Consider the following 14,116-nt stretch of genomic DNA (forward strand, 5'->3'; position numbering starts at 1 on the left):
GACTCCTTCCGAAGTCCGTTTATGGGCCTGTCCCCAATTATATGCCTCTCAAGAGGGTCCCACTCTCTTGAAATTTGTATTAAGTGGTCCTTTCATTTTCTTTACGGTTTTGCTGCCTGTGTGTATCCTTAAACCAGAGGTTGGCAACATTTTTCTCTAAAGGGCCTTAGAGTAATTTTTTTCAGTGAACTGCACAGTCTCTGTCTAGCTATTCAGCTTTTCTCTCGTGGCAAGAAAACAGCCGTAGACCAATATGGAAATGAATGGGTGTGGCTGTGTGCCAATAAAACTTTATTTACAAAAATAGAACACAGGCTGGCTTTGGCCTGTGGGCTGGAGTTTGTTGACTCTTGCCCTAAATAATATATTATTTAGTTTTGCCTGTTTTTGACCTTTATATAAATACAATCCCACCTGTGACCCATACTGTGTATCTCCTTTTGTGATTTCCTTTTTAATTTTTTTGCTTAATGTTGGTGTTTTTTTCCCCCAGTTTTTTTTGAGAAATCATTGATCTACATCACTAAGCTTAAGGCGTATGGCATGACGGTTTGATTTTCATATATTGTGAAATGGGTTCCTCAGTGGGTGCAGCCACCATCCATCATTTCATAGAGCTACAACAAAAAGGAAGAGTTTCTCCTTGTGGTGAGCATTCTTAGGGTCTGCCCTGGACAACTGTCCCGTCTAGCACACGTCGGTGTTAGCTGTGGTCCTCATGTTGTACATTCCATCCCTAATACTTATCCATCTTACAGCAGGACGTTTGTACCTTCGACCACCTGCCAACACTGTTTTTGTGATTCGTGCATGTTGGTGGCTGCAGCCTTGGTCCGTTTTCGCTGTGGGATAGTATTTCGTTGTATGAATATACCAGTTTACCCATTCCGCTGGTGGGGAACATTTGTTTTTGCAAACACCGCCGCTGAGAACATTCTGGTTTATTTCTCCTGATACACCTCTGCAAAGATTTCTCTTACGTGTGTACTTAGTGGTGGCATTGCTGGGTGGTAGGGAATGTGCATCTCTAACTTTATCAGAGAAAGCCACATTGTTTTTCAGAGTGACTTTACCAATCTCTGAGAGCTCCCGTTGTCCCATGCCCTTGCCCCAGCCTTGGTGTCATCAGACCGACCGTGAGTTTGGTGAGTATAGAATGCTAATGGCAGTGACTCACCCTACCTCATTCTCTCCAGGCTCACAAGAGAGGGCTCCGTTCATCAGCCCAGAGCTGAGCTGAGCCTCCCTCGGGAGCCATGTCCTCCCTGCACCCCAGGATGTCCCTCCCGCACAGCTGCACCAGGCACTCCCCTGAGCAGACAGAAGAGCTTTTCACGGGGGTCCGCCTTCTTTCGCTCCCTCATGCAGGCAGGGGAGAATGAAAGAGTCTCAAGAGAAACAGAAGCATTAGGTGGGTTCCAGGTACAAGAGCAGGTAGCCAGAAAGGATCTGGACGCCTGGGAGAAACATACCCAGAAGGAGCATATCCTTGGAAGCTCCGTCTGCCCAGGAGACTGGTCAGCACAGGATGAGGTTCCCATGTTGGTGGGAAATGAAGGCAGGAGGCTCTGGGCTTGCTCATGTTTGACAGCTTGATTGCTCCCGCTGTCAGTCTTGCTGCTTTTGAGAAGGTCAGTGCACCAGATGTCCTGGCACGATAACTGGCCCGTTGTCTCTGTGATTACATACATGGGCTCGCCAGTGTGGCCTGGAGATGGCTTAGACCAGCTACCTCTGGTGAGCCGTGGCCACATAATGGGTAACGGAGACGTGCATGATGGCTTTCCTTCCCCTCTCTTCCTCTGTTCTGAATCTAGAAAGTTCTAGAAGCCCCAGAGCCTTTGGTAAGCTGTCAGGAGACAGCCAAGGTGTTTCATGGTGCAGGGAACCAGCCTGAGGGATTGCAAGAGCAGCACGGTGAGGGGGGTGGGCTTGACCCCCAGCTTGGGGGATGCTGTAGGCTGTGTTCAGTAAATGCCCAGACCCCTTTATGCTGATGAAAGAGGGAGGGTAACCGTGCTGGACCAGAGTCAAAGCAATCCTACAGCAGAGCGGGCCCGTCAGTAGGCAGTGAGGGGACATTGTGCTCCCCCTCTGCAATATTCTGATGAAGAGTTCCTGGAGGAGCGGAAATTTGTGTTCTAAGAGTGAACAGACCTTCTGTCTGCCCTTGGTCTGTGGTAGTGAGTGCCAGTGCAGGTGTGTGGGTAGGAGGAGCCCGTGGAGGTGGGGGTGAGGAAGGCACTGGGGTGGCTGAATTCTGGACTCTTCTCTTATGAGACAAGAGAATAAGGTTGGGGGGAGTATCAGGAACTAAATCACAGGCTGGGTGTTCTGACACCTCCCCACTGACACACTTGTGCCTGGGTGACAGAAGGGGAGGACTGAGCTGGGCAGTGGGTTAGGGGTCTGGGATCTTTGCTCGGAGTGGGCGCTGGGGGTTCTGAGGAATGTCTGCAGCTGATCGGAGCCACCCACTGGAAGTCATACTAACGAGCCAGATTGGTGCCTCGCAGTACAGTTTTGCTTCTTGCTATAAATAGCAACCTGTGTGAGGTTGCATTCTTCCCACAGCAGAAAATGTCACCTGAGACACGTAGTAAATTGCATCTCTTCGAACTTTCCCAGAGTCAGCACTTCCGCTTTGGAGTAAATTATATACATTCCAGCACGCAGCGGTCCTTCTGGCGGCTGAGAGCAGAACCCACACAATGACAGTTGAAAGGTGTTGGAGAGGGGCGCCTGGGGGGCTCAGTCGGTGAAGCATCTGCCTTCAGCTCAGCTCATGATCCCAGGGTCCTGGGATCAAGTCCCCAGGTCAGGCTCCCTGCTCAGTGGGGAGTCTGCTTCTCCCTCTGCCCTCTGTCCCCATCACTCGTACTCTTTCTCTCTCTCTCTCTCAAATAATTAAATAAAATCTTAAAAGAAGAAAGGAAGGAAGGAAGAAAGGAAGGCTTTAAGAAAACCGTAGAAACACCATGGACACGAGGGACTAAAATTCCAGAGCGATGAGGACTGCCAGAGATGATGACAGCAAAACAGGCTGAATGTTGCTGAAAGGTCGAGTAAAATTGCCCTCATGTTTACAGTGCTTAGAAAGCGAAGACCTTGCCAAGGGGTCTGGAAAAGAACAGCAAAGGCATGAAAGCCCCAGAGAGAGTGGGGAATCGATGCTGGGCCTCTCTCTGCCCCCTCCCCTGGGGAGGGCACTCGCCGATGCGGGAGGAGCTGAAGGCTGAAAATCCATGCTTGGCCCCTGGGAAAATACAGATCAGCAAGGATTTTGGAGCTTGAGTGACAGAATTGTGGATGAGCGGCCCCAGGCACATGGGCAGTTTCTCCTTCGAAGGTTTGCCGAATTTGGAGGTTAAAATTTGGGAGGCTACAGAGCAAAGCTGAGGACCTCTGACGAACAGAATGGAATCCCCTAAAGTCTTTCCGGGAAGAGGAGGTAAAGACCTGCCAGGATCCCAACTGAAAGCCCTAGTGGGCCTGCTCTAAAAACAGAGGTGAGGCAGAGGCAGAGCGAGCCTCACCAGAACGGAAACCGGGCCCTGACCCAGCTCCGTCCCTGAGCGAAATAGGGATTTCCTATATTCCCTACTTCCCTGCGGACAAAAGGGGGAAACTTTCTCTTGTAGGCAATAATGTCACATGGAATCCTAACAAGTTCTTTCTTTTTTTTTTTTTAAAGATTTTATTTATTTATTTGAGAGAGAATGAGAGACAGCATGAGAGGGAGGAGGGTCAGAGGGAGAAGCAGACTCCCTGCCGAGCAGGGAGCCCGATGCGGGACTCGATCCCGGGACTCCAGGATCATGACTGAGCCGAAGGCAGTTGCTTAACCAACTGAGCCACCCAGGCGCCCTAACAAGTTCTTTCATACCCATTTCCCACCGTACAGTGAAAAAGGACTGGACCCCCAGAAAGGCAAGACCATATGCCTAGAATCAAGAGAAGCAAAACCCAGATTAGTAGGAGCAGGTTCCAAAATAATCCAGACATTAGAGTCAGCGTCAAGGATTTCTAAAGAACTATGATTAATTAATAGAGTCAAAGAAATGGAGGGGAAAATGGACAAAGTAGGTGACAGGAAGGAGGATATCCCCCCAAGACTTCGAATGTTTTTTTTTTTTTAAAGAATCAAATGGACATTCTAGAACTAAAAAAATGCAAAGTCTAAAATTAAGAGTTCAATGACTCGGTTTAGCAGCAGATGGGCTAGATCAGTAGCCAGGATTAGTGCGCTGGAGGACAGACCAATAGAACATACCCAGATTGAAACAGAGAGAACCAAGAATCAGGGTGAAAAACTGGTAAGAACATAAACCGTGTTGGATGCACTCAGGAGGTCTAGCATTTGTGTACTTGGAGTCCCAGAGGAGAGGAGAGAAGATGGAGCAGAAGCAATATTCGTAGAATGGTTGAGAATTTTCCGAAAAAAAAGAAAATCGAGTCTACAGATTTGAGAAGCTGAATGAACCCCCAAGCAGGATACAGATTTAGCTCTTGAAACCAGTTAATCATTGCTTTGTAAGTAGTACATACATTATTTTCCTTTTAACCACTTATTAGTTGTGTGACCTTGAACATGTTATTTGACTTTGTTGAGCCTCAGTTTTCCCATCTGTGAAAATGGGGATGAGATAGAAGACTGTATGAAAAAGTGCCTTAGGAAGTATTCATTGCAAAGAACTACCAAGGGCCCTCGCCTTTATTATTCCAGCCTGACTGACCCGGGACAGCGTGTTTGGGGCGAGCTTCAGAGTTGTGTCCTATACTCTGCTCCGCTTCCATCCTCTGCCTTTCAAGAGGGCTTTGGGGAGGGGATGTGGAGGCCGGCCTAGAGGCACAAGCGCACAAAGATCTAGAACGAATCCAGGTTTCTGAATGAGTCTGTTGATTGCTTTGCCCTCCCAGGATTCTGGTAATTCGGAGCTGACGGGGGTTGGCTTTCTGGGATCGCCTGATCCACTCTGATCCAGCGCCCCGCCACACGCCTGCCCCAGGCCTGTTTTGATTCCACCATTTCAGTCCTGCCCAGGGGCTGAGCCAGACCCCAGCCAACCTCGTGGTCCCAGAAGCATTCCTTTATGCTTGTCCCTGGTTTAGGTCGCATTTTCCACGCCCCACTCCCCTGCCCCCATCTCTGATAGTGTCAGGTGACGCGGGCAGAGCTCTGGACCCGCCCTGCTTGCATCCAGTTATCTGGAAAATGCTTGATCATGTGCCTTCACTCACGTGGACTTTGGTCTTCTAGGAGTTATCACAGTCAGAGGGAAAGAACCCGGAGTGCGGTGGAGGCATCGGGATCTTGCGGGTGGGGACAAAGGGAGGTCGTCTGGTACAGAACGAGAAGCACGTTGTATAGAGGTTCCGAGTTTTATCTCTAGGCTCTGCTCCTTACCAGGTCCTTTTCTCCTTCGGTGACACGGAGGGGATAGTCCCACCTCACAGGCTCACGTGGGCTGATACAAGTAAAGCACTCAAGACGTGCTCAATAAATAGTAATTGCTGCTCTTAGTATTAACTTCCAGAAGTTAGTTTGCCACATAAACAAGGTTTATACTTGAGCTCATGCCTTCTTAGAAAACTCAGTAGGGGGGCGCCTGGGTGGCTTAGTCGGTGAAGTGTCTGCCTTTGGCTCAGGTCATGATCCCGGGGTCCTGGGATCGAGTCCCACATCCGGCTCCCTGCTCCGTGGGGAGTCTGCTTCTCCCTCTCCATCTGCCTCTTCCCCTGCTTGTGCTCTCTCTCTCTTTCACTGCCTCTCTCAAATAAATAAAATCTTAAAAAAAAAAAAAGAAAACTCGGGCATTTTCATATACACATAGCTTTGATACCTCTGTTTCTAGAGGTGACTCTCACTCCCTGCCTGGCTCTCTTTATTAGTTAAGGTAAGAATCTGTGTCCAGAAGGTCTGTCCTTCAGCAAAATAATTGAAGTTCCTACCACGGAAAGCCAGGCCATGCTAGTCAGCGTTTTCTCTTCCCTGTTGTATCAGTTGTAAGTGTTCAGAGTTGACTGTTGAGAACGCACATTTCCTTAATAAGTAAAACTGCTAGTAGGTTCATCCTTCAGAATATTTATAGGCACACCTCAGAGATACTGTGGCTTTGGTCCAGACCACTGCAGTAAAGTAAATGTCCCAACAAAGCGCGTCCAGTGAGTGCTGCGGTTTCCCGAGGAAGTATAATCGTACGTTCACACCATGCTGCTGGCGCTGAGCGTGCGATCGGATGACGTTTGAGAGAAGTACAGACCTTCATTAAAAAAATGCTTTATTGCAGAAAAATGCTAACTGTCCCCGGAGCTTTTGGTGAGTTGCAGTTAGCGATCACAGATCACCATCACAAGTACACTAATTGAAAATGTTTGAAATATTACAAGAATAATCCAGATGTGACGCCAAGACACGAACGGAGCGACTGCTGTTGGGACCGTGGCGCCGACAGACTTGCTTGATGTGGAGTTGCCACGTACCTTCCGTTTGTAAAAAACGGAATTATCAGTGGCGCTTCGAAGGGTTTCTGCCAGCGTGAGCCTATCGTTGATTATTTACTAACACTTATCAGTCGTTCGGGGATTATTTATTGACACGTCTCTCCCCTCTTCCTGACTTCCTGCAATGGGAGGATCGGGAACCCTGACTCATCCGTCTCTTGTCTTTGGTTAACAGAATGCCTGACAGGTAGATGCTCAGTAGATATCGATGCGTGAACATGCCGCGTGCTGGATATCCTCCTTTTACCCCTGCAGCTTCGTTCTGTGCCCTTGCTGCCCTGCTCTGGTCTCCGGGAGGCTGATCTGCAGACTCCAGCCCTGGGTCCGCGGGGCCTCTGGCTTCTGGTTGGGGCTGGCTGGTGGCAGGAGACCACGGGGGAGAAGCGAGGGTGTTTGTTCCGCTGGCTCCCCACCGGGGGGACACTGTGCGTGGACGGGTATGTCACGACAGCCTGCTCTCCGTGACTCTGGCCTTCCAGCCTGTAACCTCTTCCTCCTCTCATCCTTTTAGGCCAAGGAGGGGGCAACATTTAGCGCCCAGTCCCTGCACCACGGCCGACAGCTTCTCTATACCCAGCTCGTACCTCTACTGTTACTTTCTTTGTCAATGAACCGTCCACAGATTATCCCGATTGGAGCATACCTTCTTCTTGTCAGGGAACAGCGAGCCCCCATCGCTGACGGAGATTCTAAGTTGTTCAGGCTGCACACGGTGGCTCCAGGTGCTTAAAAAAGTGCACAGCGCAGTTCCTCCAGAGTGTGCGGCGTGGCTAGTGGCCCTTAAGGGCCGTTGATGTGCGGGAGCTTTGAGGAAATAGACAGCAGTTTGGGATACTGTTCTCTCCTTAGGGCAGACTTTCTCCCGCTGACTGTGAGATCTTATTTCAGAGCGACGGTCTGTTTTCGAGCCTCTGAAATTACCCCTTACCGTGGTTGTGTGTCCGAGTCGGCATGGCCTGTGCCGGGGGACCCAGGGGCAGGTGCGGCAGAGGGGGGCGCGCACTTGGGCACCAGTTGCACCAGCCCGAGGCTTTGTAAGGCCCTCCATCCGTGTCAGATCCAGTGTTCACCCCCTGGTCTTCTGGCTCTCCCTGCAGGTGATTATAAACAGCACCATCACACCCAATATGACCTTCACCAAGACGTCGCAGAAGTTCGGGCAGTGGGCTGACAGCAGAGCCAACACGGTGTTCGGCCTGGGGTTCTCCTCGGAGCAGCAGCTGACGAAGGTAACGCGGTCGGTCCCCGGAGGCGCCGAGCAGGATTCCTCTCCAGTCCTTGATGTTAGCCCTTCTGGCGCCGCACGGCTGCCCGACCAGACGCCCTTTTAGAGACCCCAGGGGCCTCGAAGTGGAGGCGTCGTTGGGGAGGGAAAGCTCACGTGACACGTGTTCCTGCAGAGCCCGAGGTCGCAGCCCCAGCAAACTGCTCTGCCGGTGGTTCCTTCCCCGCGTGGGGCCCCCCGATCCCTGTGCCCCCCGTGTGCCCGGTAGCAGAGGGAGGGGCTGCTGAATGCTGACAGCGAGCAGCTCCCGCCCTGGGGTCCCTGCAGCCCTTACGACGTCACACAGTGTTTGGGGTGCGGGTCGCTTGTTTTTTCTGGGGAAAGGATTCATAGCTTTGATTCGATTCTCTGAGCGGCTTGGGACACACTCCGTGGACCGTCAGAAAGGTGTTGAGCGGATCGAGAACCCCAAGGTCTGCGGGAACAGACTGAGCGCCTCTGACTGCGGGGCCAGGGCTTGTCTGAGCGAGTGGGTTTCCGTGTAGGCTGCTGGAAGAGCCTGTGCGGGTGTGGACAAGGCATTGCTCGGAAGCAACACTGGCTGCTTTCCAGGACCCAGGAACTACGGGAAGGACGTCAGAGGGTCTCAGAGAATCCGAGGGAGAGTGGGAAGGGAAGGGCTGGAGCCGGGCTGCCTTCAGGAAGCTCGGCTTCAGGACTTGTTTCTCTCTAGACGGTTGCCGTGAACATATTTACCGAACTCTGGCTGGGCCGACGTGGTGCTAGGTGCCGAGGATGCAGACCGGGGTCCGTCCCCTGAGGCGTTCACAAAATTCCAGATTCCAGGGGACTCGACCGGGTCACTTAGTATGGACCTGGCTGCTTGTTCCCTGTGTATGCTGAAGACAGCTTTCAGAGAAGGGGGATGAAGACAAGTCAGGAAGCCACCATGCAGGGGCCCTCGGATTTGCACCTCGCATCTGTCCAGCACGTGAGCGTGTGCTGTGTGCACACACACATCTCTAAGGAGGCCCCTGCCCGCAGATGCAGCCATCCTCCCTCCAGCCAGAAATGAGCCCCTGATGGAGGACACCCACAGATGGTCCTCTTCCGCATCTGCACGTACTTCCATGGGGATGCCACTCCCTAAGGAGCCCCAGAGACCCAAAATGGCCTGGTGGCACCCTGAGCATCCCTCTCGTGCCCACCTGCTCATAGAAGCCTTCTTTCCTGGGTACCAAAACCTCCCCTCCAGGGGCGCCTGGGTGGCTCAGTCAGTTAAGCATCTGCCTTCGGCCCAGGTCATGATCCTGGGGTCCTGGGATCGAGCCCCGAGTCCAGCTCGCTGCTCAGCAGGGAGTCTGCTTCTCCCTCTGCTGCTCCCCCTGCTCGTGCTCTCTCACTGTCTCTCAAATAAATAAAATCTTTAAAAACTAATAATAAATAAAACCTCCTCTCCAGTTCGCCAGGGCCCTGACACACAGGGAAGGAAGCAAACTTCTTGAGTCTAGGTCATTGGGTATAATTGTGGGTATAGTTCTCCTCTGAGGGGAAGCACCACGTCCCACGACTCTGGAAAGTGTGTGTTCCCGCAGACGGCCCAGCAGAGTTCTCTAAGGTGGGAGGACCAAGAATGCTTGGCTTCCATTTCGTTTGTGGAGCAGTGAGTTTGCTGGTCTGAGGCAGCGCTGTGTGGTATAGACAGCCTTAAGCAGGTCTCCGAGCAGCGGGGCCCGCATAGCCGCGACAGACCGTCGTGTCCGTCACGTGAGGACGAGTCCCTGTTTGCCCCGGATGAGGGGGCCCAGTGCAGTCAGCTTTTCACTAAGCCGCTGGCTGGTCACTGAGGGGTGCGATGCAGAACTCGGGGCTCAAGCTGGATCACTGTGGTTGGCAGTGGGCCCTCGCAGGTCAGAGGTTGGGGTGGCCTGGAGGGCAGGAGCAGTCAGGGTCACAGGGGCCCCCAGGCCCTAGGCTGCCTGCAGGAGGAGAAGGCCTGGGTGTCCGTAGGTCGGCCCTTCCTGCCCCCTGGTTTTAAGGATTCCCTTTGGTGCGGGGGTGTGCAGTTCGGGAGAGCATCGTCTTAGTCTGCTCGGGCTGGTACAGCAAAACGCCACACGCCGATGGCTTGTACACGCCACGAGCTGGTTTCTCAGAGCTCCGGGGGCTGGAAGGCTGAGATCGGGGTGTCGGCGCCGTCAGCTTCCGGGGAAGGCCCGCAACTTCTCACGGTGCCCTCACATGCTGGCAAGAGAGCAAGTGAGCTCTATGGGGTCTCTTATAAGGGTGCCAGTCCCATTTATGAGGGCTACCCCCCTCGTGACCTCATCACCTCTCAGCGGCTCCACCTCCTAATCCATCACATTGGGGGTTAGGATTTCAATGTGAGAATTTGAAGGGGACACAGACTTTCAGCCAGTTGCAAGCATTCACGTGGAATGTGGGTATTTTCAGACTCCAGTTCCATTGGGCCCCCGGGTTCCACCGATGTCACTATTCCCAAATCTGTTTGTCACTAACCTTCCAGCTTGCTTTCTTCCCGGTCCCTGCCCAGGCAGTGAGGCCCCTGGCCATTTCCCCAGGGTTCAGTGCAGATCCTGACCCCAGGCCACCTGCCTCGAGCACGCTGGACAAGGAGCCGTTCCAAATCATGCCCCCAGGGGAGGATTTCCCTTCTCCATCATCCTCCACATAACAGCAGCAGCATGAGCAAAGCCATGACTCCCCAGGAGGGGGGCTGTGAATAGGGTGTACGGGTTTTGGGGTGGCCAAGGCTGTGGCCAGAGGCCGGCTCTGGACTTGAGACTGTGGCCTGTGAAGGATTTCAAGCCAAGAAGGAAAATGATCAGATTGATCACCTCGGCATTGTAGGTAGATTTTCCCGGCAGACCAGGCTGTTCTGGTCCAGATCACGGATGACGAGGGCCTGAGTAGGAGCTAGAGAGACTTGGGAACTACCGAAGAGCTGAGCTGGTGGGACTTGGTGAGTGGACGGTGGGCGGCAGGGGCTCTGGGATGAGGACAAACTGACGGATGGACGGATGGAACTGCCATTTTCTGAAACGAGGAAGAGCAAGGGCTGTGAGAATCAGAGAATTTATGTGACGTGGAAGCAAGTATGATGGTGATTTGTTGAACAGCTGATACCAGCACCCCTGCCCGAGGTGGGCAGCAGGGATTGGGTGCCTTTTCCCTCTGAAGGAGTGCCTGGCGGGGACAGGGGTGGGGGGGACCCCCTCCCCACACCGGCTGGTGGCCTCACAGCTCTGGGGAAGCCTGTGGAGACGCAGAGGCTCCCGTGGGAGGCAGGGCCCCAGCGGGCTGTGAGGTCGCGTGCCCCTGACCCCGCCTGAGGCTCCAGGCCTTCCAGAAGCCCAGTCTGACAGAATCACTCTCCGCTGCCTGGAAGAACTTCTTCAATCTTTGGAGGAATCAGAAGAGCTAGGAAACATAAACGGGGAACATTTTTAATGAAAAGAATCGAAAGCAGGAAGAACTCAAAACAAAAATCAGAACAAATTGTTAAAGTTCACTTCCTTGTGCCCCTGAGACCCGGGGAGACCTCAGGCCATGCCTGCCTCCCCGAGCGGCCGCTCCTCATTTTTCCCAGGCAGAGGGAAATGTGCTGTCATTGAGGAGGAGGGCCCTGTCCTCTCGAGCCACTCCGGCTTCTCTGGCGGCGCTGGGGTGTCCGTGCGCCCCGCGACCTGCCGTTGTCACCAAGGCTTAGCCCACGTCTCCTTTGTTCAAGATGTTTCGAGTCAACTTCTTCCCCTTCTCTGTGAAGGGAACGGTTAGCCTCACTCCGGTGAATTACCATCAAGTGAGGCTGGCAGTTAGCTGGCGGAGAGGGGCTCGGGCCTGAGGGCCCCCGAGGCGTGTGGCTGAGGGGACAGCTGTGGCTGCCTGTTCCTGACTCCACAGAGCGGCCACCCACGTCCTAGAGGAGGGTCGGTGATCACACCCTGTAACGAGGCTAGACGAAGGAACGCCGGTGTGGCTACTTCCATTTAAGCACACGTTATACACACGTCTCTCTCTACCCCTCGCCCCCACCGAAGGAAAATAGATACCCTGGCCTTCGCTGCTCCCACCCTAAGGACCCCTTCACACCACAGTCCTGGAAGTGTGACAGGGACGCTTTCTGCTCTTGAGACGGGCTCTCCAAAAGTAACAGCTGCTGCACATTCCCAGAGGTCAACCGGGGCTCATCTGTCCACCCACCGGAGGGGACGTGGTACCTCGGCCTCCTGAAGACCCTTGGAAGGGGCTTGCACATGCTGATGAAGGGAAGAGCTGCCGAATAGAGACAAAAGGAAGGAGATCCAGATGTGGGAGTGAGCCAGTGGTTAAAGTGAAGGTGCTTTCTGGCAGCTGACCTTGAGACGTCATTGTCCTGAGTTTGGTTCCAGGTCACTTATCACAGACAGAAGGAAGCACATCCTGCCACAAAGGAGGTGATCCAGGGTGGGGTTGCTAGTGCTCTGTGATTGATTCACACACACACACACACACACACACACACACACACACACGGCGTTTGCTGTTGACCCATTTTAATGATTTCATTAAATTCATCTGTAATTTCATTTCATCTGTAATTCAAATTTGTATCCTTAGGTTCACCTCACCAAGTCCGTGTAGTTGGAAGAACATTGCTCTATCTTCTCCCTTTCTGATTTAAGGGTCGTTGTTTTAAAGCGGGGGATATTAATCATTCTTTTGATATGTTGTAGTGAGAATGCTTTGGGCTGCAAGTAACAGGGCTGAAACAAATAGAGCTATTCTTTTCATACAAAACAGAAGTCCTGAGGCAGGCCATTGCCAGCATTGATATGGTGGCCCCAGGATGTTGGGTGTGAGGGCTCTGCACGATTGTTTCTTTTATTGGCCTTTTCCTCATGATGCTAAGATGGCTTCTCAAGCTCTGTCCATCACATCTGCATTCATGGCAACAGGGAGAAGGCAGAAGGGTCGTACCACAGCAGCTTCCCTGTGAGCTCCCTTGGCAGACTTCTCCTTGGGTCTAACAGTCAGTCTTGGGTCCCTAGGCCACCTTCCCATGGGGGGATGAGGGGTGGAGGAGGGGAAGAGAGTGAGAATTAAGTTGCCATGACCAGCTTAGACTGGTTCTCATTCTCTCCCACCTAGGAAATTTCCTGCTCCAGTCAAATTTGAGATTTTGTTAAGCCAAGAGAAAACAAGAAATGATTTCTGAATAAGCAAATAGTGTCTGCCACAGGGTCTTCGATGGCCAAGGCCAAAAATAAAACAATAGTCTTTCATTTTTCTAGCAAACAACAGTCTTTCATTTTCTAGCATGATAATGATAAAAAAGATGATGATTTTAATTTTTTTTTACGGATTGTTACTGCAAGTTTAATAATTGCAGAAAATGATCCTAATAAGTAAAGACATGAAAATTTGGCATACATTTCAGAAACCTGTGTGCTTTGAATATCCTTTGATCTGTTGGTTCCATTTATTGGCATCTATTCTAAGGAAATAATTTTAACTGAGCACAGATTTAGCTGTAAGGATTTTCCTTGCAGCATCATTTGTAACAGCAAAAGCAAAAAAAAAACAAAATAAACCCCCAAAACACCATCCAAATGTCCAGCAGTAAGAATTCTGGTGAAATACGGGCGCCTGGGTGGCTCAGTCATTAAGCGGCTGCCTTCGGCTCAGGGCATGATCCCAGGGTCCTGGGATCAAGCCCCGCATCGGGCTCCTTGCTCCGCGGGAAGCCTGCTTCTCCCTCTCCCTCTGCCCCTGCTTGTGTTCCCTCTCTCACTGTCTTTCTCTCTGTCAAATAAGTAGATAAAGTCTTTAAAAAAAAAAAAAAAGAATTCAGGTGAAATAAACTCCAGTATATCCTTCAGGGTAGTATGATGCATGGCAATTCAGATGCTGTAATAGAAAGTCATGTAATTGCATGGAAATATTAATGTCATACTGTTAATTGCAAAAGTGGCTATAAAATGAGGTATATCATTCTATTTTTGAAATATGTGTCATGGGGCCCCTGGGTGGCTCAGTCCATTGAGCGTCTGACCCTGGATTTCAGCTCAGGTCATGATCTCCGGGTTGTGAGATCAACCCCCATGTTGGGCTCCGCATTCAGTGCAGAGTCTGCTTGGGATTCTCTCTCTCCCTCTGCCCCTCCACCCCCACTCACGTTCTCTCTTTCTCTCTCTGAATAAATAAAATCTTTTAAAAAATATGTGTAATGGGTGCATATACACAGATAGGAAGCTATTGGAAGTGTATGTGGTCAGTGCGTATCGCTGGGTGATAGGACTATAGGTTTAAAAGATATTTTTTTCTAAGCTGCCCTTTCTAAATTCACAAGCATATGTGCTTTTTTAGAATAAGGGGGAAGATTAG

General features: G+C 51.6%; 1 protein-coding gene across 3 annotated transcripts in view; it reads left to right on the forward strand.

Moving 5' to 3' along the window:
- The window catches only part of HOMER2 (homer scaffold protein 2), a 96,668-nt gene that overhangs the window by 56,175 nt on the left and 26,377 nt on the right, over window positions 1-14,116 (forward strand). For all 3 annotated transcript variants that reach the window (XM_078078827.1, XM_078078826.1, XM_078078828.1), the window contains one exon: window positions 7,602-7,733. In XM_078078827.1, the coding sequence (XP_077934953.1) occupies window positions 7,602-7,733 (132 nt within the window). The remainder of the gene's footprint in view (window positions 1-7,601; window positions 7,734-14,116) is intronic.

Source organism: Halichoerus grypus, chromosome 8 (assembly GCF_964656455.1).
Source record: "Halichoerus grypus chromosome 8, mHalGry1.hap1.1, whole genome shotgun sequence".
Lineage (NCBI taxonomy): Eukaryota > Metazoa > Chordata > Mammalia > Carnivora > Phocidae > Halichoerus > Halichoerus grypus.